General features: G+C 42.1%; 1 protein-coding gene and 1 pseudogene across 4 annotated transcripts in view; one reads left to right on the top strand and one right to left on the bottom strand.

The window, feature by feature from the left end:
- Nucleotides 1-21,806, top strand: part of SETD7 (SET domain containing 7, histone lysine methyltransferase) — an 89,455-nt gene that overhangs the window by 42,085 nt on the left and 25,564 nt on the right. For all 4 annotated transcript variants that reach the window (XM_059922507.1, XM_059922508.1, XM_059922506.1 and 1 more), the window contains 2 exons: nt 8,094-8,223; nt 19,266-19,467. In XM_059922507.1, the coding sequence (XP_059778490.1) occupies nt 8,094-8,223; nt 19,266-19,467 (332 nt within the window). The remainder of the gene's footprint in view (nt 1-8,093; nt 8,224-19,265; nt 19,468-21,806) is intronic.
- On the bottom strand, nt 8,914-15,820 carry LOC132366708 (ferritin heavy chain-like; annotated as a pseudogene).

Below are 21,806 nucleotides of genomic sequence, written 5' to 3'. Positions count from 1 at the left end.
GGGCACTCCGGCCTTCCCCCTTTCGGGGATGGGAGGTGGCGGTGCGCAGGAGTTCAGCCCCCCGCGGCCGGCCGTCTCCGTGGAGCAATGCCCCCGCCCGGTTTTGGCAAGCCCGAGCCCCTCTCCGGACGCCAGCCCTTTCCTTCCGCTCGCCGCTGCGACCCGCGGTGACCGCGGCCGCGTCCGGGTCCGTCCCCCGGCGCAGCGCACGGGGCCGGACCAGGCACGTGGCAGCCGCGGTCCGGGCGGTCGCTTCTCCGAAACGATGAAATCATTGCAGAGCCATGGACAACGCTCCCGACCCGGGGCTTGAACGCACGCCGGCGGGGAGGCGGGTGGCCCTGGCCTCTGCTGCCCCCGAGCGAACTCAGTCAAACCGCCCTTCCCCCTTCCTGCTTCCCAGGCGGGTGCCGCCGCCGCCACGCTGTGCAGGCGCGCCGCAAGCCCGGACTGAAATTGCTGGGTGACACTTAACTTTCTGAATTCCATGCAGTTGGCTGTGGGTGATATCACCGCCTTGGTGTCGTGTTTCTCCGCCCCTTCGCTTCCAGCGCCCCTCCCCCGACTTTTCTCGCCACTTTGTTTTGCTGAGTTTCTCCACCTTTTTTTTTTTTTTTTTTTTTTTTTGCTGGTTCTAAAAAGCGAGGTGGGGACGTTATACAATCTAGTTGTTTGTATCAGGAGATGTTATGATTTTGTAACAGTGAATACTGGAAAATACTCTTTAGCGTATTTATTTATTTGATTCTACCGTACACAGTACGTCGTGATGTTTTGCAGTGTTGCGTGATATTATTCCGGAATATTTTAACCAGATATCTAGGTAAATATTTTTTAAGCTTTTGGTTGAATATGGTTTCTATCTAATTTGTATAAACAAGCTCTCAGAAATGGTAAAGAAAGACAAAGTGGGGACCCTTACAGATGCATGAGGATGCATACTTATTGCTACTTTGGGAGAAAAAAAAATCAGTTTTTATGTCAACATAATTGACTCCTTTTGTAGTGCTCCCGAGGTCTTAAGGAGAGATTAAGTAGAATAATATTTCTGAATTCTATAAAAGCTAACTGTCTTAATGTAACTAGTGAAACTTCTTATTTCTTTATCCAGCTTCAAGGAGTGTTCATGGTGGTGTTTTAATTTCACAGTGTCCTGAACTGTTTATCTCCAATGAGTAAAGCCAATGCTGGGACTTACTGGGGCCCAAAGATGTTAGTTGGAAGCCTTCTTTAAATGTAAATTATTGACTACGTGTGCCTTCATGTTATGAAAGATAATTGGAAAATGCTCTTCTCAAATTGTTAGGACTGGCTCTCATTCTTCAAAGTTTACTTTTACTCATAAAAATTTAATGCAAACTCTTGATCACAGGCAGTGCTCCCGAGGTTAACCCATCTTCCCCTTTGAAGCTGTTTGGAAACACAAGGCCCAGTTGTCCACGGTCCCAGGCTCCTTGCAGAATGTGAACAAGCAGCTTTAGAAATGCATCGATGTTGTTTTTGAGATTGCTCAATGGGTGAAAGCAGAGAAATTTCTTCATATAAGCAAGGAAGGTTCTGTTATATAGGGTGACCATATGCATTATTGTCCAAAATCAGAACATACTTGAGAAGGGTCACTGTTTAATACTTATGCTGGGACAACTGGCTTAAACCTTGAATGTCTGGGGCAATCCGGGACACATGGTGACTCAGTTGTACCTAACAGTAAACAATTAGAGTAACACAGAAATTTTAAAAATCCTTAGACGCACCCAAGGCTCAAACTCACACAGTGTCTAGAGCATGCATGTGTAAAAGTAGGCTTTTCTTTAGCCATTCTTGGACTTTTAAGTGCTGTCTGTAATAGTCTTTACTTAACATCTAACACATGCATGGGGGACTGGTAAAAAGCCCGTCTGAATATCTTGGTGTTGAAGTACCAACTAACCTACCTCTCTCCACATACAGAGCCTGTGCTCTCGGTAGTTTATTTGTCTTAGCTGAAATTATCATTGCTGTAATTGTTTAGTCCTTACTATGTGCAGGCTCTGTGCTAAGTGTTTCACACACACATTATCCATTCAGTCTTATCACGTGCGTACTAATATTATCCTAATTTTACAAAGGAGGGAACTGAGGCTTAGAGAAGTTAAGAACTAATCTGAGGACACTCAGCCAGGTAGGAGACAGGCTTGGACCTCCAGAACCCCACTGTGCCATACCAAACTGTCTCTCTACAAATTTCTTTTTTTTAAATGAGTCAGTCAAATATATGAAATAGTTGGCAACTGAGTTTGGAAGCAACAGTTAAATGTTGCGTCAGTGTCGTTCTTTATCAATGTCACTCTTTAGAGGTTGGTTCTGAAAGAGTTTGGTGACTTTCAGAAAAATGTGTTTGGGGAAAGAGAATTTAACTTACAGCCTCTGCAACAGATACCCTTTTTCTTCTTTTTCTTCCTCCTTAGAAACATACTCTGGGGGAGAAATTGGTCTCTTCAGGACTTGAGTCTTTTGTCACCTCACGTACATTTTGATTCTCTGTCGGTGGAACTGTAGCTTGGGTGGCGTTCTAAGCTCAGGGTGGATGAATCCCCGAGGGCAGGTGGGTGGAGGGAGTGTCTGTGTACATTGCTGGCTGTGCTGCCTTGGGAAGGTAGCCCTGGGCATCAGCAGGCCTGCAAACATCACCTGAGCTCCTGCTGTGGTTTTTTAAAAAACTCTTAGAGGAAAAAAAAAAAAAAAACTCTTTGAGGCTCATTGTTTCTTCAGGGAATGCTGTTTAGCTTTGGGAATAGAAATCGTCGTTATGTCTATTTCTTTGTCTACCCCTAGACACAAAGATGAATACAGTGTGGTCCCTAATACAATTTGAAATAAATATATCACATCTAAACCGATGAATGATGGTGGTTGAGAGGAAGTAAAAATTGCATCTCGCTTGGGGAATTAGATGGGGAGGATTTCCCGGAAGAGGTGGCGTGGAGTTGAGTCCAGTCCAGAGGGGAACTTTGGGAGTAAAGAGAGGTGTGGAATGAAACAATAATTCACAAGAAAAGCGCAGATGACCAATAAGCATTTGAAAAGACACAACTTCATTAAATAAATACAAATGAAAATGTTGAGATAAAAGTTTTCTCTAATTAGATTGGCAAAATTCAACGAGACTGGTAGCCTACAAGGAAAGGGACACCCTTATGTGTGGTTCATTAATATCATCAAGGAATTTCAGCTAATTGAATACTAACCCAGGAGCACAAAGACATTAAAGAGAAAGGGAAAAAAAAAAGAGAGAGAGGAGTGCAATTATGCAGGCACATTCAGAGACGAATCCCTGGGTTCTGCTGTAACAGAGGGCCTGGGAGGAGAAAAGTGGAGGGTGAGACAGGGAAAGGAGGCTCGTCACAGGCCGAGATCGTGGACTCCGTCCTGGAGGCCGTGGGCCATGTGAGGGCTCTTTAGAGCTGGGAATAGAGGATGAAGGCCCTGCTCTGGGAGGGCGGGAGGATGGGATGAACAGGCAGTGGGGAGCGGGTGAGGCGATCGCCTAAAGGGCTCTTTGCAGTAGCGGTTACGAGGGTAGGAAAAAAACAGAAAGGCCTCGAAACATAAAGGAGACATCGAGGAAGAATCCTCAAAAATGGGAAATAGCAGAGTCTCCAGAACTAAGGAGCCAGAATGAAAACAAGCATCTCTGTGTTTCACTGTCCCAACCCCTCAAATATTAAGAGCATTTCTAACAGTCCCCCTAATATCTCATCCTGCCTGTCTCTAATAAGACTGCGAATGAATGCTCTGTACTTAGGAAAAATACAGGCTAGGTGTCCTGGTAGCACCCTCTATGTGTAGGCCTCACATTAAAATTAAGACCCTCACAACTAATAATTGAGCTCTTGCAAGGGATTACTCTCAAAACTCAAATTATGTTTTTAACCACCAGCGTTAAGTGTATCATCATGAGGGCACATTCTTTGCACTAAACAGAATAAGTTTGCCTTTTTATTATTATTACTTTTTTTTTTTTTTTTAAAGTAGTTCTATTATACAAAACCAACAATGCATGTAAGGGCCTCTGGTTCTGAGGGAAACACACACATATATACACACACACTCAGATCTCCTGTGAATAAGCCTGAGGCAGTAAGCAGCCAGGTGTCCGATGCAGAGGGAATTTCCTGTGCTGAGAGGTACCATCACTGCATAGAATACAGGCCTGGCTCTCATCAGGTTCAGGAAGAAGCTCCGAGGGAACCCGAGGGGAAAAAATTGAACTTTCTCTCTGTTCAGTAGATAATGATCTTTAGAACAAAGTGAAAAACTAGACTTGTGAGACGGTTATGTTTTATTCCCTCTTCCTCTAACTTCAGTCAATATTTAAAACCGTGCTGCAGACAGATATATGGCACACAAGCTGGGACCGCATTCCCAACACAGAGCAGTCATTCAAGTGGGTTTTCCTTGTTGTTTGGGTTGGCGTTCAACCTCTGTTGAGTGGGAATTGGCCCGGAAGGCTGCTGGCTGACTTGGCGCATTGCACAGATTGATCTCAATCAGAGCAAGCTGGACTAGTGTTGCTCTTTGCATCGGGTAACACTTGGAAGAGACAGGCATTTGCCACCAGGATATGCTGGTGAAGATCCTGGTGGTTCTGTGAGAACTATCGTAACTACGAAGGCGTCTTCCACTTCTCTGCCTGGGACCTGAGAACACCTCCCTCTTTAGAGGTCGCTTCTTCCACCATCGGCAGGGAAGAAAGGATGTTCAGCCAGTTTGCCCTTGACCAGAGAGAAAAGGGATTGGAGGATTGCGGGAAGGGGCCTTCAGCATCCATGAGCACATTCAGGGTAGCAGTTAATGTGTTTCTTGGGCACATAGCGGTGGCTTCCTCATCTATAAGATTGGAATTTGAGGGATGGTTGTGAGGTTTAATTTAAATAACAGGAAATTACATAACCCAGTGCCTGATGCATAGTAGGTATACAGATTTTTTTCTTCTCTGTATATCAGTCTCCTTCTCCATTAAATTGACTATTGCTGGCAAGACAAATATTACATGATCTTATTGTCCAAATGGCAGTGGAACAAGAGTTGTACCAGAAGCTCCTCTAGCACTAACATTGATAGGAGATATGAGGTCTCAGCAACCTAATCTCTTCTCTTTTTTTTCTTTGTTTTTCTTTTTTAAATTAATTTATTTATTTTTGGCTGCATTGGTTCTTCGTTGCTGCATGGGGGCTTTCTCTAGCTGCAGCGAGCAGGGGCTGCTCTCCGTTGCGGTGCGCGGGCTTCTTATTGCGGTGGCTTCTCTTGTTGCGGAGCACGGGTTCTAGGCGCGCAGGCTTCAGTAGTTGTGGCTCACGGGCTCTAGAGCACAGGCTCAGTAGTTGTGGTGAATGGGCTTAGTTGTTCCGCGGCATGTGGGATCTTCCCGGACCAGGGCTCAAACCCGTGTTCCCTGCACTGGCAGGTGGATTCTTAACCACTGCGCCACCAGGGAAGCCCCAGCCTAATGTCTTTTCTTCCTGACGTTTCTTTCCTTGGACGGTCCCTTAGTTGTTGTTATTGTTTTGGTTGTGGCTGTTGTTTTAAACATAAAGTTCTACTGCTAGGAACACCACCCCCGGCTGTTACATATTCAGGGTGGAAGTCTTGAATGATCACAAGCCTTAACTTTTAGCTCCTTTTCATTGATCCTGGTCATTGATCACATCCTGGTCATTGATCACATCGTCCTCCTTTTGGAAGGATGAGAAGAAAACAAAACAAATGAGCCAGCCAGAGGATTCTGCTGTGATCTGATAGAGGGAGATTTCTCACAGCAAGCAGCCTAAACACCTTTAGAAAGGCAGGGAATCGTCACAAGTCTGAGCCTTCTTTCTAAACACACAGTGTCACCAGAGAAACAGCCATCATTCAGCAGCTTCTCTGTTCTCCCTCCCTAGAGCCTAACAAGGTGATGGGACTTCTGTTCACTGGCCTGTGGAAGGAGGCATGGGCGTAAGCATCCTTCGTGGAGCAGGGTTGATTTTTTTGCTTTCATCTCAGTGGGGTTCAGTACTGTCCCTCAGGTGCTTTTAGTGTGTTCTATGATGCTTCCAAGTTTCTCTAATATCTAAATGCCATTGCTGAGGGTGCACCTGCAGTGTTTCATTCAGAAATAGGATAGGACTATTGCAACTGAGCAAAGGTGGAAATGAATTAACATTGGATTTTTTTTTCCCCTTAGTGTTCATGTTTATCATAATATTTCTCTTGATCTAAAGTGGAATAACTGATTTTATCAAACATTAACTTTATAAACTCTGAAATATGTGAACTGTTTTCTATGGGGAAAGCGTTTTCAATAAATTAGTAAGTACCTCAATATAAGGTTAAAATGATTATTCTGATAGTTATACCTAAATCAGAAGTGGAATACTAAATTTGTAGGAATGCAAATAGCTAAATTTAATTTGATCTGAGCAACATTTCATAAAAGGAAGCTTTTAACTATACACTGAGTGGTTTTTTTTAATGAAAGGAGAAAAAGTAGATATAATTTATTTCAATGAGAGAAACGCCATCAGTAGATATTTAGAAAATAATTGTCCAAATTACTTCATATGACTCAAGTGTCATTGAATTATGTCAGGTACAGTTTTTGGTTTTTGAGCAGGAAGGAAGCAATTGTGGCCTACTTCCCTCCTAACCATTAATTTCCTGGCCCTTGTTAGAAAAAAATTTGGGTTAAGAGAAAAGGAACCTTATTGATTGTGATTTATTTAAGTAGCCATGTTTTAATGCAATATATTCTAGGTAATTCATTCTATGCAGAATCAGATGTAGCAATAAAACAGTGCATTTGTTCATTTTTATGTTTATGTAATCAATAATACAAATAAAGAGCTTTTTCGTTCTTTGTAAGAGAGCTTACTTAACTATCTTCTAAGGGACGATATTCTTTTATCACTTTAGAAGAAATTCTTTTAGGAGAGTAAAGCATTCATTGTGGTGATATGGTTTGTGCTTTCTTTTATGTCTGTGAGCCATCTGGAAGCCACATTTAAGTGTTTAATGTCCCTGCGTTGCACACAGTATTTAATGCTTTTATACCTTTGTCATCCATGACTCAGGTCATTAACCCAGGAGAAAGCCAGTAGATTAACTGCTGCCTTCATTTTCACCCACCTCTGCAAAATTAGTTCACCAGAATGACTGGGGAGACACCAGTGAGGTGACTCCTGGGTTTTGTGAAATATGTAGATAATAATAAAAAACCTAAACATTGACTGTAAACGTAAATATAACAGTACACCCATCGGTGACCCAAAAAGAACCAGCAGTTTAAAGATCACAGTGTAATAATTGCTGCTGGTGTTCAAAGCCACTGCTTAAATGGCCATGTGGATACTTCTAGCTACATTTAAAGCGCAAACCCTCTGAACACAGTGGGTTGAGGGTGTATGACAAGGTGATTACTGAACATTCAAAGCTGAAAGATTTTGGAAAGTAAAGCAGTAAGTTCAATGTTAAGCCTAAGTTTAAGCTTAGAGGGACTCGCAGTACGTGTGTTCGTACAGTGGGGTGTAGATTTTAGGGCAGTCTTGAAGACGTGGCTCTATCCTTTTCAGAAGGCACCTGGCCAGCACTGCTCCACATCATACTGTATAATGATGTGTGCCGTCGTATTGTATACTTAGTTCTAGAACCAGATAACTTATTGCCGAGACAGTGTGCCATCTCAACCATGTTTCGGTTAAGCGTGAGCGTTCGAGGGCGTTAATTCCAAACGTGCGCAGTACCGTGTGGGGAAGTACTGGGTCAACTGAAACTCACACTGCAGGTGTTATTACTCAGAATAACTCTCAGTCCCCAGTGAAATATGAGCGTGGTTTTGGTTCATAACCTTACACGTGTCTAAGGCCCTCTATGGTGGACCCGTCCTTTCTAAAGTGTACCTAAGAGCGGAGTTGATGGTGCTGATGCGGGCAGAGAAGGCTTGGTGTTCGCTCTCCCCTCAGGCAGGGAAGGGACTCTTGAGCTGCACGGGGCACTTGCTGGCAGCGTCTGGGCACGGATGACGGTGGGTGAGCGTGGAAGATGTTAAGGTTTGCCTTGTGGTTCCCTTTCTCCAGGGCACCTGGATGATGATGGATTACCGCACGGCTTCTGCACGGTCACCTACTCCTCCACGGACAGATTTGAGGGCAACTTCATTCACGGAGAAAAGAACGGACGGGGGAAGTTCTTCTTCTTTGATGGCAGGTAGCACTCACGGTTTTGTTTTATTTTGTTTTTTGGGGGGTGGGGAGTAGGTACCAAATCACTTTATTTGGAGGAATGATATGAATGAGAGAATTTAAGTGAATATTTTAGTACAGTTTATAGAAAAAGTCAGAGTAACCCCAACATGCATGTACTGCTTTGGGATCCAGGGAAGTCAGTCACCCCCTGTTACTGAACCAAACTTGGGTCTGCTCACCCGTGTGCAGTAAAGCCAGTCTGACATCTGGCTGTGGTGAAGGAAAGTGCAGCGTTTAGTGCAGGCGCCAAGCAATGAACCCAGGGCAATTAGTGCTCAAAACACCCGAACTCCCAGATGGGTTTCGGGAAAGCATTTTTAAACACCAGGTGAGGGAGGGGAGTCCCAGAGTATGTGATCAGCGTGCACACATTTCTCTGCTTGGTTGATGGTGAGGGAACAGGGCGGTGTCACAGGGGTTAACATTACCAGTAGGTCTGTGGGCTACATAGTCATGACCATGTATGACCTCAAGTAGTTAATTTCTTCCATTTGGTGGTGGTTTTAGCATCTGCAGAACAACTCCGGAAATGTGCATCAGCTCCTGTTATCTGGGTACTTCAGAGAGGAGCTCCAGCAGAGGATATGGGGGAGGGGTCTGTCCCGGGAAGGTCCCATAGTGTCCTGCTTAGTTACACCCCCATGGCTATGGCCTAAGACCCAGCTCTGCCATCATTGCCTCTAAGGGTGTGCTTGTCAAAGAGAGCCTCTGCCGTGCCACATTCAGGGACCCCCATCTTGCAGAGGTTGGTTAGGTGGTCACCCAGGTCTTTGATGGATTTCACCTCCTCGTTCAGATAATGAGTCTCCATAAAGTCACACAAGTGGGGATCGTTTTTGTCAGGGACCACTGTGTGTAGTTCCAGTAGTGACTGATTCACGCTCTTTTCCAAGTGTAACGCACACTCACTGTGTGTTCGGCACACTCTCAGACATCATGGTCCAGTTTCCTGATCTCCTTTTGAAAGAAGATTCAGCCACCTCATTGGTTCTGCAGCTTCATAATTTTCTCAGCATATTCTCCTTCCTCCTGAGATTAGTCAAGAGACTATTTAGCAAAGTTCTTCAAAGCCACATCATCATGGTCCAAGCAGTAAGATGGGTAGATATAGGAGGGGTACAGCTCCAGACTCACAGTGTTCTAAATGCTTGTCTTTGGGATGACTGGACATTGTGTGTGATACCTTAATGCTGATGTCGTAACTAGTATTTCCTATGTTCTACCACTAGTTAAAATATTTTTCACAGCAGGGTTCTTTTACCTTGCTTTCACCCCCTGTGTGAGAACGCTGTGAGGCAGAAGCGCCTCACCCTCTTGAGATAGGTGGAAATAACTAGGACTTTTCTCTTTCAAGAAGAGATACGGTTGCATGGGCTCAGCTTTCCAACAGTGACTTTTAAGCCGTGTCAGCTTCAGAAATGAAAAGCGGTCGTGTGAATTTCTCCAGCATTTAGAGGAATTCAGAGCCACGGAAGGACTAGCTCTTTTCATACCACTTGACTGGGTAATTCAGAAATGGATTTAGCTATAGCAGGTTATAGGATTCTGTGGGACACAGCACCGCTTACTGTAAACTCTTGACATGGGTGATAAGCTGAAGCTTCCTTATACCTTGGAATTCCTTCAGGAAAGAAAACGTCTAAGCTGATAGTTGAAGGGTGATCGCAGGGACTGGCCTGTAACCCAGAATCCCTTTTCTGTAGGTGGAGTGAGCCGCTTTTAAAAAATATTAACAGGTCCTCAGGCTCTCAATTATCTGATATAAGGAGGGGTGAGGAAAGCAATAAAAACCTATCAGAGAACTTTTGTAAATTTTTATTTTAATTCCAACCTTCTCTTTCCCATTGTCCTCAACCCCACACCCCACCTCTTTTTAGCAGAAATTCGTTTCCAAACTATTCATGTTAAATGGTCGAATATTCTGCTTCCTTTCTTCTGCCCTGGTGGGTAACTGAGTCCCGTAGCAGCCTCTTACTAGATTTGGTATCAGTGCTTTCTTCTCTCACGATTCCTTTAACCTGTCCAGAAGGAAACTTTTCCTGCCTCACTTCCATAGAAGTTTATTTATAACTCTTCCCTGGAAAGTGTCACTGTTTACCTCATGCAATTATTCTTTTATTCATTCAGCAAATATATATTTATATAAATGTCTTATTTCCCCTACAGGAGAGAGGTTTCCTTGAGGGCACAATCTGTATCTGTTCCATCTTCTATGCTTCATAGCACCTTCTGTTAATTTGGTATTAAAAAAAAAAATTCTTGCTGAATGAGGATGGGAGACGAAAAAGAGGGTAGAATTCACACACACGCACATGCACACGCACGTGCGCGCGCTGATGTTTTAAATCTCATAGTTTGAAGGTCATACCCAGTAACTGACTGACTCTGGGAAAACAGTCCAGCAGGCTTCGTTGAATTTAGTATTGGTTACGGGCTTGCTTCACAGACCTGAGACTCAGCGAGCTGAAGGGCTAGGCTGAGCTTCCCAACCAGTGTGTCAGGAATGAGCCCTGCGGGGCTGAGTGGGGCCTGAGACTTCCCAAGCACCTGCCTCCCTCCCTCCCTGTGTCAAGCCAGTCACGTGTGGCTCTGACCAGCTTCATCCAGTTCCCCCAGCGTGCTGTACAAATGCAGTGATCTGGAGGGGAGTCATGACCAGGGAAAGCTGGAACCCTGGCTGAGGCTGAAGCACTAGGCCAGTGACTATCTATGGAAGAGAAAGAAATTCATTGCCTTTCTTTTTTCTTTTAGAGGCACGAATTCACTGGTTTTTATACCTACCACTCAAACACCTGGAGAGACTTGGGTCCAATGGTAGACTCAAAGAGTGGTGGTGTTAGCAAGGACCCGAAAAGTTTACCCTTGTTAGCCTTCTGCGGATAGATGGGGGTGATACCTTGAGGGGAGAAGGTCAGTATCACTGCTTTTATGACATGGGATGAAGCAGTGTGGTGACAGTTTCTCAAAAGGTCCTGTCACCTTCATTCGTAAGCCCAATGATGATCATGTTATGAGACATCTGCTAAAAGGATTGGCGGAAAAGTTAGTGAGTGAGTCTTATGACTGAAATAAAGGCTGTGGAATCTACTAGATCTTTCTAAGGGGGATGCAGGAAGTGGTCATGCAGAAGTCAGTCACCTCTCATGAAGCAGCACCTTAGTTTACACTGCTTTATTAATTTTTCTCCCTATTACTGCTACCAATTTTTAGAGTCTGATGTATTGGGTAAAACAAAGTGGGCACTCAGTGCTTTTACTGCCAGTTAGGAGGCTTTAGTCTGGAAAAATTCCTCCCGAAAGGGTGACATCAAGGTTTTGAAATAACAGTTGAGGAAACAAAAGGCTTATGGTAGAGTTTTTAGAAGTTGTTCAAACCTGTAGTACTCGCTTATGTTCCCATCGAAGGCTTTATTTGCAGTTACAGGAGGCTGTGTTTGGAAAATTCTAGTGTAGTGACAGAAGATTTGGCCTGATGCATTCTAATCTTATATAAAACCTGATTGTGATTTTTTTTTTAACTAGAGACATGATTCATATACAAAAAACTGTACATATTTAACATATACCACTTCATGAATTTGGAGTTAAGTGTACGTTCATGAAACTATCACCACAATCCATGCCATAGACTGGGTGTGTGGTTTATGAGAAGGTTCCAAACAAATAAAAATTTATATCAAGAAAGTTCTGGAATCAATTTTCCCCTTTACATAGAATATGATAAAGCTGAATAAGAATTTTAAATATTCAGATCACCAGGAAAGATGGCCTGGAAAAACAGAAACAGAATATATATATATTTTTTTAATTACACAGGTAGCAAATGCTTGGTAGAAAAAAGAACTTCAAGAAAATACAGAAATGTAAAAAGTGAACATGCTCCCCCCTTTTTTTTTTACCCCCATCCTCAGATCACAGAGGTAAACCACTGTTGGCAGAGAATTTAAGCATCTTATTCTCTGCCCCCACTGTTGGCAGAGAATACTCGAGGTAAAATAAGGAACTAGCTATCTATTTCTAAACCAGTTTAAATAGCCAAAATGTACATTTTTACCTTTTTACTACTGTGTCAGCTTCAGAAGCTTCAGAATGTTCGCTAGTTTTGAGATCTATTTTTTGTTTGTTTTTTATAAATTTATTTATTTATTTATTCATTTTTGGCTGCGTTGGGTCTTCGTTGCTGCGCGCAGGCTTACACTAGTTGTGGCGAGCGGGGGCTACTCTTTGTTGCGGTGCGCGGGCTTCTCATTGCGGTGGCTCCTCTTGTTGTGGAGCACAGGCTCCAGACGCGCAGGCTCAGTAATTGTGGCTCACGGGCCCAGTTGCTCCGCGGCATGTGGGATCTTCCCAGACCAGGGCTCGAACCCATGTCCCCTGCATTGGCAGGTGGATTCTTAACCGCTGCGCCACCAGGGAAGCCCCCCCCCCCCCTTTTTAAAGGAAAGAAGAAGATTGTCCTAAGGTTAGGTAATGGGACTTCCTAACATCTGCTCTGGTCCTGAGATAAAGGCATTTATGCAGCGAGGAGAAAGGAATCTTGAGGCTTTGTCCATGTGGTTCCTGGAGTCCTGTAGCACCAGTGATTTGCTGGAGTCCTGTGGGGTATTACAAAATGTTTAGTATGCAGAATACTTTGATTTACACATCTCTACTTTTTATACTAATCCCAGATTCTGGATGTTCATGTTAATGTGTTTTCTTCCTGAATTGTTCTCATCTCAGACAAGATTTGTGGATGTAAAGACAATTTAGCAGGACTTCTCGAAATCTTAGAATGGTAACAAGAAAGAGGTATTTCAATGCAGATTGGCTTTGGGCTGTGAGATATTAGGGCATCATGTGGTTTTTAGCCTGATTATGAGATAGAGATAAGTGAATTCATTCAGGTTTTTTTTTTTTTTTTTACATTATTGCTTCCTCCTGACATGCCAATTAGATTTCAAGATATTATTTGCTACTCCATGACTTCATCCTTCTCTGCCCAAGTCATCTTCTGATGTTGATTTGCTCCACTAATGAATCCAGCTAAGCGGGCTCCTTGTAGTTGATCGTTGACCAGGTAACCTAAGAGAAGCTGCCCATCTGATGAGCCACTGAGAAGGCTGATGTTTTCCAGGTGACAGGTCCATGCAGGAGTTCTTTTGTTTGGTTTTTAGAAAGTGCTTGGTCACATTTTAGAGAAATTGGAGCTGGAACTCATGTATCCCAACCTCCCACACAAGGCAAAAGTCCCTTCTGTATCGCTTTTGTTGGAACCAGGCTCAACAAATACATTCATCTGTATTCTAAGGAACAGTTCTGATCGAGGCAAAGATTTTTGTGATGTATTAGAAAGGGAGAGGGAATGAGATGGATAACTTTGAACACCTACCGTCTGCTCAAACGCTGGACATGTAGCCTTCACAACAATCTGTGAAGTAGATTTTATAATCCTTTTTTGTTGTACTTATGAAGAAACTAAGGCATAGAGAGATGAAATAACTTGCCCCAGGTGACCTCGTTGGTAAGAGCTGGAGCTGAGATTCAAGCCAAGTTGAACTGGAAGTTTGTACCCTTTGACCAACATCTCCCCATTTCCCCATCCTCCAGTCCCTGGCAACCACTGATCTACTCTCTTTCTATGAGTTAGGCTTTTTTAGATTCCACATATTAGTGGGGACATACAGTATTTGTCTTTGTCTGACATTTCACTTAGCATAATGTCCTCAAGATCAAGGATAGATTATTACTGTTATCATTATTACTATTATATTTTATTACTGCTGTTACTGTTATTATCCGTTTTTAACAATGGCCAGCAGGGTTTTCTCAGGGTTTATTTTTAGAGAACAAAACTAAATTTCACTAATTGCTCTTCAAATATTTTACTGTTATCTTGAGCCTTTATAACAATCAGAACCTACCGACTCATAGATCTTCTATTAAAGGATAAGAAACTTTGAAGATAGTGCACTGGATTACATGGAAGCATTACAGAACTCCATTCAGTTTGCTTGTCACATCTTGGAAGAAGTTGAAGTTTCTCGTTGCATATAGCCCCAGCAGATGATTTGGGTTTGTTATTGATGTTCTTCTTTACTTAGTTTTCAAGATTTTAAGAGATAATATGTAGTATAATGTTATATGTCAGTAATGTCTCAATTTAAAAAAAAGATAATATATATTGTCATATAACTAGTTCTCAAGACAATGTTTTAATACTAAGGGTCACAATTTAATTTGGTTAGAGACAGGAATTTACAGTAAAATTATCATGCATTTAAAATTTCCCTCTTGATTCTATACCAGACAAAAGAAAGGGAACACAGTGGGGGAGGGAACACAGTTTATGCCTCAGGAGCTGGAAAGCCCCAAACCTTCTAGAGTCCAAAATATGAAGGAAAAGCCAAAGCTGTTTAGTCTCCTAAGAACACTTTTGTGTATTCAGACATTAAAGAGAATTTTAAAATGAAAATAGTTGAATAGATTGCAGCTGTATCAGTCTAGGTAAACAATTATAAAAAATTCTCATTTCTTTGTAAGTTAGATTTTCTCATTTAATTTAATACTGGAAATTTAAGTACAAGAGCTTTGATAAAACAGATGAAAATGGTCTGTGTATATAGAAAGAAAGAAATCTAATTAAAATTGATTTTTAAATTTTCTCCATGTTTTCGAGTTATTTGATTCAGATGCTGGTACCAGAAAAATCAAACCATTTTTGCAGCTTCTTAACATACTAAAAAATCTGCCAAGATGTTGAAAGAAATTTTAAGAAAATACAAGTCAAGAACATTGTGTATGGTATGATCCCATTTTTGTTAAAAAAAAAAAACCACCACACAGGTGGGAAAATGCTTAATATATAAATGGAAAAAAGTCTTAAATGGTAAATGCCAAATTGGGTAAGAGTACTGGGGGAGTTTCTACATCTTTGTAGTGTTTGATTTGTTTGTTTGTTCATTTTACAATGAATACATATTACTTTTTTCACTTAAAGAAGCATTTATTCCATCCTTCCCTCAGACAGAGAGGGATCTTTCTTACTTGTGTTTTTTTTTAAAGTAATATATATATATATATATATATATATATATATATATAATTTATTTACTTTTGGCTACGTTGGAGCTTTGTTGCCGTGCGCAGGCTTTCTCTAGTTGCAGCGAGCAGGGGCTACTCTTCATTGCGGTGTGTGGGCTTCTCATTGGGGTAGCTTCTCTTGTTGCGGAGCATGGGCTCTAGGCGCGTGGGCTTCAGTAGTTGTGGCACAAGGGCTCAGTAGTTGTGGCTCACAGGCTCTAGAGCACAGGCTCAGTAGTTGTGGCGCACGGGCTTAGTTGCTCCACGGTATGTGGGATCTTCCCGGGCCAGGGCTCGAACCCGTGTCCCCTGCATTGGCAGGCGGATTCTTAACCACTGAGCCACCACAGAAGGCCTTACTTGTTTTTTTTTTTTAAAGTAGATTTAGAGCAGTGTTGTCAGTTTCTTTGACTGTCTATTCCAGTGTCTTGTAACTGTGTCCCTGATGCTGCTGTTTTAAGCCAAGTTTCTCAGTAGAAAGCTCACCATCATGTACATGAAAGCGCATGCTTAATAATCATAGCCGTTATTTATTCGAGCAATCATTATGTCCCAGATCATCGTCTAAGCACTTCATATGTATTAACCCATGTACTTTTTAATAACCCTATTAGTAGCTGCAGTTTACAAATGGAGAAATAAAGCATAGCGTTTAAGAAACTTTCCGAACTTGCAGACTGTATGCACATACACTTCATATAAAGAATCCTCCCTGCACTTGAGGATGTTAAGAAATACTCTTAACATCCTTATGTTCCTTCTCAATTTTCTCTTCTCAGAGCAAGATTATCCCAGTTCCACTGTTTCATTTAGGAAATATCACTGGAAGATAGGCTGTGTTTATATGTTAGGGAGGAATACATAATGCCTAATTTGTTCCTGTAAAGGGCTTACAATCTATTTAGAGAAATAGGACCCGTAAGCTGATCATGGATAAAGACGTGGCAAAGCCTGTATTAGTCCGTGACTAGGCTTCGGTGACTGTGGTTGCAGAGGTCAAGGTAGACTCTGTGGGAAGTAGGGCTCCATGTGGGGGATGGGCGGGCTCTGGGGAGGCGAGTGACGAGCACACCTTCCTCCTTCCTCCGCAGCATAGCTCCCAATCCAGCTTCAGCAAGAAAGATTAGAAAGTTACTCCTCCAGAGCTACTTCCCAGATATGACCAGATATTAATGATGGAGTTGCTACAAAATAGCGCCATTTTCTCATAGTCGATTTCTTTCTGAAATAGAAAAAGACCAGGGGTTGGAGAATATTCATTCTTTTCCCAAAGTCATTTTTGTTTTGAATTTCAAAAACGGGAAATGTGACCCGTAACTTTTTTTTCCTGAATGTGTCCTCAGGGATTTTAAAAGTTTGGTTACATATGTTTTAAGGGAAGTGGCAGGGAAAACGTAGTATAGGAGCTAAGATACATAGATGTGTGCTTGGGGCCAGTGAATAAACTAACGTGAGCAGAGGATTCTAGAGCGGGAGTCGGCAAACTTTTTCTGCCTGGGGTGAGGTAGTAAATAGTTTAGGCTTCTTGGGCCACATTCGGCCTCTGTTGCAACTATTCAACTCTGCTGTTGTCATATGAAAGCAGCCACAGAGGATACGGAAAGGAATGTTCATGGCTGTGTTCCAGTAAAACTGTATTTACAAAAGCAGGCAGCCGGCCATGGTTTGCCAACCTCCTCTGGAGGAAGAAGTTAGAAAGAAAGGTGGTGCCTTTAACACCAGATTAAGAAGCTTTTATTTCCTTTGAAATAAAAGGATTTCAAAGCCTTATCATTTTTTATTGCCCTGGAGACCCCAGTTCATGTGATAACATGCCCCTTTTTGTTATCAGATTCCAACCAAGCTACCAAAAAAATGTACCAAGGAAGCTAAGCTGTTTCCTCAGGCAGGGGCTGGAAAACAACGCAGTTAAGTTTTGCTCTCCAATACCTAAGAATTTGCATTTGGGAATCTTATGTTCCTTGAGCTAAGGGAAAGAGCAGTTTGTTCTTAGGATTATGATACTAATAAGGGTAGGTTCTGCTGTGAGGGAGGGGTGGGACAAGCTACTGGACATGACCGGGGGGAAATATGTGCAAACCCACATGACTGGTTAACCGATTCGTGAGACCCATGCCTTGTAGATTTCATCATAAACCTAAGAAACATTGGCAGACTAGTCTGTCAGGGGATAATTCTGCCCAAACATACACAGTAACATTTTGAATGCTGCTGAGAATTCAAAGTCAATAGGGTCACCAGGTTTAGCAAATAAAAATCCAGGGCACCCAGTTAAAATGGCTCAGATAAGCAACGAAAAATATTTTAGTAAAAAACTGTATCCAGTTCAATATTTGAGACATACTTATGCTCAAAAATTATTTGTTGTTTATCTGAAATTCAAACTTAACTGAGCATATTCTGTTTTATCTGGCAATCCCCAAACTGAAGATAGATGATTAAATAGTTTTTTGCACTGTCTATTGCATCATTGTGTCAGTTGATTAGTAATCCTTCACCAAGGTTCTTTTTTTTCATGGCAGGAGTCTAATGACAGTCGAATCCCCTTAATTCCGACCTCACTGACACAGAATTTTGATTATTGATGCAAGGGCTGTGCTAAAGTGCACCTTTTTCTCTTCATGAATTTACTAGGCCTGTTTATCATTGATAGTACAAACAAAACTGAAAGAGAACGATTTATCTCCTTGGGAGACTACAAATAGTATAATTACAATGTAATCAGAGGCTATCGTTATTTAGACTGTGCTTTTCATTTAATAATTACAGATCATTCTGTCATTCATTAGAGCAAGACAACACTTTTCCAGGCAGACTCAGGTGCAGCCATCTCTGTCCCCATGGACCCCTTTGGGTCCCACCTGTCCCCAGTACCTGTCTCCTGGTTTTGTGTTTGTCTTGTTCATCGTGCTTTCTAGATCCTCACACGACGCCACTACTTGAAGGCACCCTGTAAATGTCTGTAGGTTGAATTAATGAATGAGTGTTATCTGCACATGTTAAAATAATCAAACTGTCTTTGTTGCTAAACATCTTACTTTTTAATTGTAAAAAATAATTTGAGCTAGTCTTTCCCTTCATTCCAGATTTCAGTTCATGAAGGGAATTTTTGGATAAAGTTAGTTTCATTGCATAATGGCCTTTGTGAGGCTGACACTGAAAACATGTATTGAAATTCCAAAAGTGTTTTATGAGGAGAGAAAAAGGTTCTTGTAAAATCACCATGAGCACCCTTGTGAGCTTTCTTCTGTTCTAGGACAATGGGTCTCAAACTTTATCAGGCTGCTAACGATATCAGCAAGGTTTAGCGGGCCATCTTCCTTACTTGCCCCTATTTCCCACGATCACACGCACACACAAGTAAATCCCCATATATCTTCCAAAGAGATGGATGGGGATACTTTTGATTGGATACCAGTTACGGTTGTCACTGATAAATAATGCATTAATGGCTTAAGACAGATAGGCAGACATCTACACGTTCCAAACCACATTTGTATTATTAGAGACCACTGTATACAAGCCATCTGAAAGACCGTTGAGAACTCCCAGTGAATTCTGGACCACTCTTGAGGGAAATTAAACATGAGTGGTTTATGTGTGGAAAGGGTAACACCAGAATTTCTATTGTCCGGTGTTGGGTGGCATCTAGCCTTGGAAACATACTTAGATGAGGCTTGTTCTTTTCCACCTGTGGCTTCTTTCTTCTGTATTTCCTCCAGTAGAGAAATTGGATTAATAGGAACCAGGAGATTAGGAATTAAATCTCCCTCTCTGTTTCTAATCCTACCCATATCTTGGGAGTATTTTTCCTAGCAGTCTCGGAGAATTCAGGAGGATGCACTGAATACAGGCCAGCATCGGAACAGAGCTGAGCGTGATGTGATCCTTTCTTTTAAGAGAGTTGAGTCACTCTTCTCTTTTGTTCTCCCTTCTCTCACAGCACCCTGGAGGGATATTATGTGGATGACGCCCTACAGGGCCAGGGAGTTTACACTTATGAGGATGGAGGAGTTCTCCAGGGCACATATGTAGACGGAGAGCTGAACGGACCCGCCCAGGAGTACGACACAGATGGAAGACTGATCTTCAAGGGACAATATAAAGATAACATTCGACATGGAGTGTGCTGGATATATTACCCAGTAAGCCTCACGACTGTTCGTTTTGCTGGAAAGTAACAAGTTTTAAGACAATGCTTCGAGTCTTCCCAATGAATAACAAAATGTATTCTCTATCTTAGAAAATGTGAGGCTGTGAAACTTGGGAGTCAGTAGCTGAAGCCAACAGCTTAGGGGGATATCCTCTCACTGTTTCACTATTGACTTAGATTGTTGTCCTCCGATCTACTATGAATTCCTCCTCAGGGTGGCTTTGGAAAGGAATGATTAGTCATGATGAAAACAAACTGGGACAGACTGCTTTGATTGTACCACTAATAAAGACAAAAATATATTGCTTTTTAAAAATATCCCTTTGGGATATAGAAAGAGATGGTGGAATGTCTCATTGTTGCAATTAATGTTATTCTTTCTCATATGTAAGAACTAATCCAGCAATTTCCCATCTTTTTGGACTTACTACACTATTGTTACTTGATTTTACAATCCTACTCCCTGCTTTCTGGTTTATCTTGCTTAAATCAAGGTGATTAAAATTAACTTGCCTTTGAGTATTTGATAACATTTTATGATCTTTCTGGAGCTGACTAGAGCAAAAAAATGTGGCAAAACCCATGGCTGGAAATTAATGCTGTAATTTTTGTTTGCATTTCAAATACCCCATCTGTTTGTAGTGAATTTCCAGAAAATGTTTCAGAAAATAAACCTGAGGAAATATTTTACCTAATATTTTATTTTGTCCAGAGCTTAAGTCAAAATATGTTTTTTTTCCTTACTCTTAACCATATCCTCTTATGATTTAAAAGTATTAATAAAAACATGTATAACAAGAAAAGTAGTCCCAGCTAAATCTATTTACACGTTATTGTTCCTAAAAAATAAGTTATACTCTAGGCATAAGAAAAAATATTGTAAAACATTTTTAAAAATAATTACTAAAGCATTTACACATTCTCTTGGTAGGATCTGCAGTAGCTCACAAGTCCTTTCAGTTACAGAGGGAGAAGAGATGGAGGTACTTAGCAGTTAGGAAGCCTGAAACTTTTGTTGCTTCATCAGTAGGCAGGATAAGCTTCCTGCTGCCCAGTGCTGGGGAGCTGCCGATATGACAGTGAATCTTGAAGTCTGGGAAAGTGGAATTCCTCATGAGGGTGGGTCTAGGAAAGACGTAATGGATTACCAGATTCTCACACTACCTGTCATTTTACTTGTTACGATCAATTTAAGTCCCTGGGGATCAATGATGAACTAAGGTGAATGGATCCGATTGGCTCCGTTTAGCTGCATTTTGAAACCTAAAATGTGCAGCTGCATTTTAGCCTTCAGCCTTAATCACTGTCTTTTAAAGCACCAAGAGAAGACTCTGCCTTAGGAAGGAAGAAGCACTAGGGAGTTACAAGCTTTAAAAATCAACTTGGTTGATAGCACTTTGTATATAGTATCTGTTGGCATTTGGGGTCGGGGCTGGGGGAGGCTGGTAATCACACCCCACTGCTCTGTTCTCTGGATTGGGGATCAATTAAGAAATAGACATAGGTGTCAGGGATCAGGATGTTGGTTTCATTATGGCGGAGTTGGACTGGAGACGTGGCGTGGGCTTCTACTCTTGCCCCTCTGAACTAAACGGATGGGCCAGCTGCCCACAGAGCAGCTAGAAAGCTGCAGGTTTCCCTTGGGGAGTAGGGCTGCCTGGGGGAGCTTCCCCAAGGAGAGGAGAGGAATGAGAGGGGAGCAGGTGCAGCCTGTGGGCACCGCCAGTTCCCAGGACAGGTGAGCGAAAATGCAGAGCACATGAGAGCAGCGGCTTTATGCTGTTAACCCCTACCCAGAAGAGTTGGGTGTCAGTGGGTGTCAGATCCTGCCTTCTCACTAATCAAGTGAACGATTTCTCCTCCCATGAGGGGGAGCCACTGAGCAGAGGAGAAAAAGGAGCAGTTTCTTCCCCAGCACCCCTGACACAGCCAACAAGGAAGTGTTTGTGACATGAAGTCAAAGCAGGAACAAGGGGAGGCAAAAATAATGATCCTTCCTACAGGATTTGTAAGCTCACTCTAAGGACAGTTTATTTCTTTCAAAATTTGACCTTGAAACAGTGATGGAAAGTTTTTAATTAAAAACTCATAACTCCTTTTGGAAAAAAAAGAAGAATCTCTGCTTTATCATTCTAGACAAATAAAATCATTTGCCCCCAGAGCTGGAAGTTTAAAAGCACATAAGGGGGAAGAAAAACGTGAGACCCTAGAAGGACAGAATCCTGTTCTGAAGAAATTGTCATGTTGATGGCTTACATTAGTTACGGCATATAAGAAGCATAAATACTCTAACACCATTCAGCTCAGTCACTGAAAGCCTGAAGGCAGATC

This window comes from Balaenoptera ricei, chromosome 5 (genome assembly GCF_028023285.1).
Source record: "Balaenoptera ricei isolate mBalRic1 chromosome 5, mBalRic1.hap2, whole genome shotgun sequence".
Classification (NCBI taxonomy): domain Eukaryota; kingdom Metazoa; phylum Chordata; class Mammalia; order Artiodactyla; family Balaenopteridae; genus Balaenoptera; species Balaenoptera ricei.
Note: the sequence above shows the minus strand (reverse complement) of the source record. Positions and strands in the feature narration are given on the sequence as shown.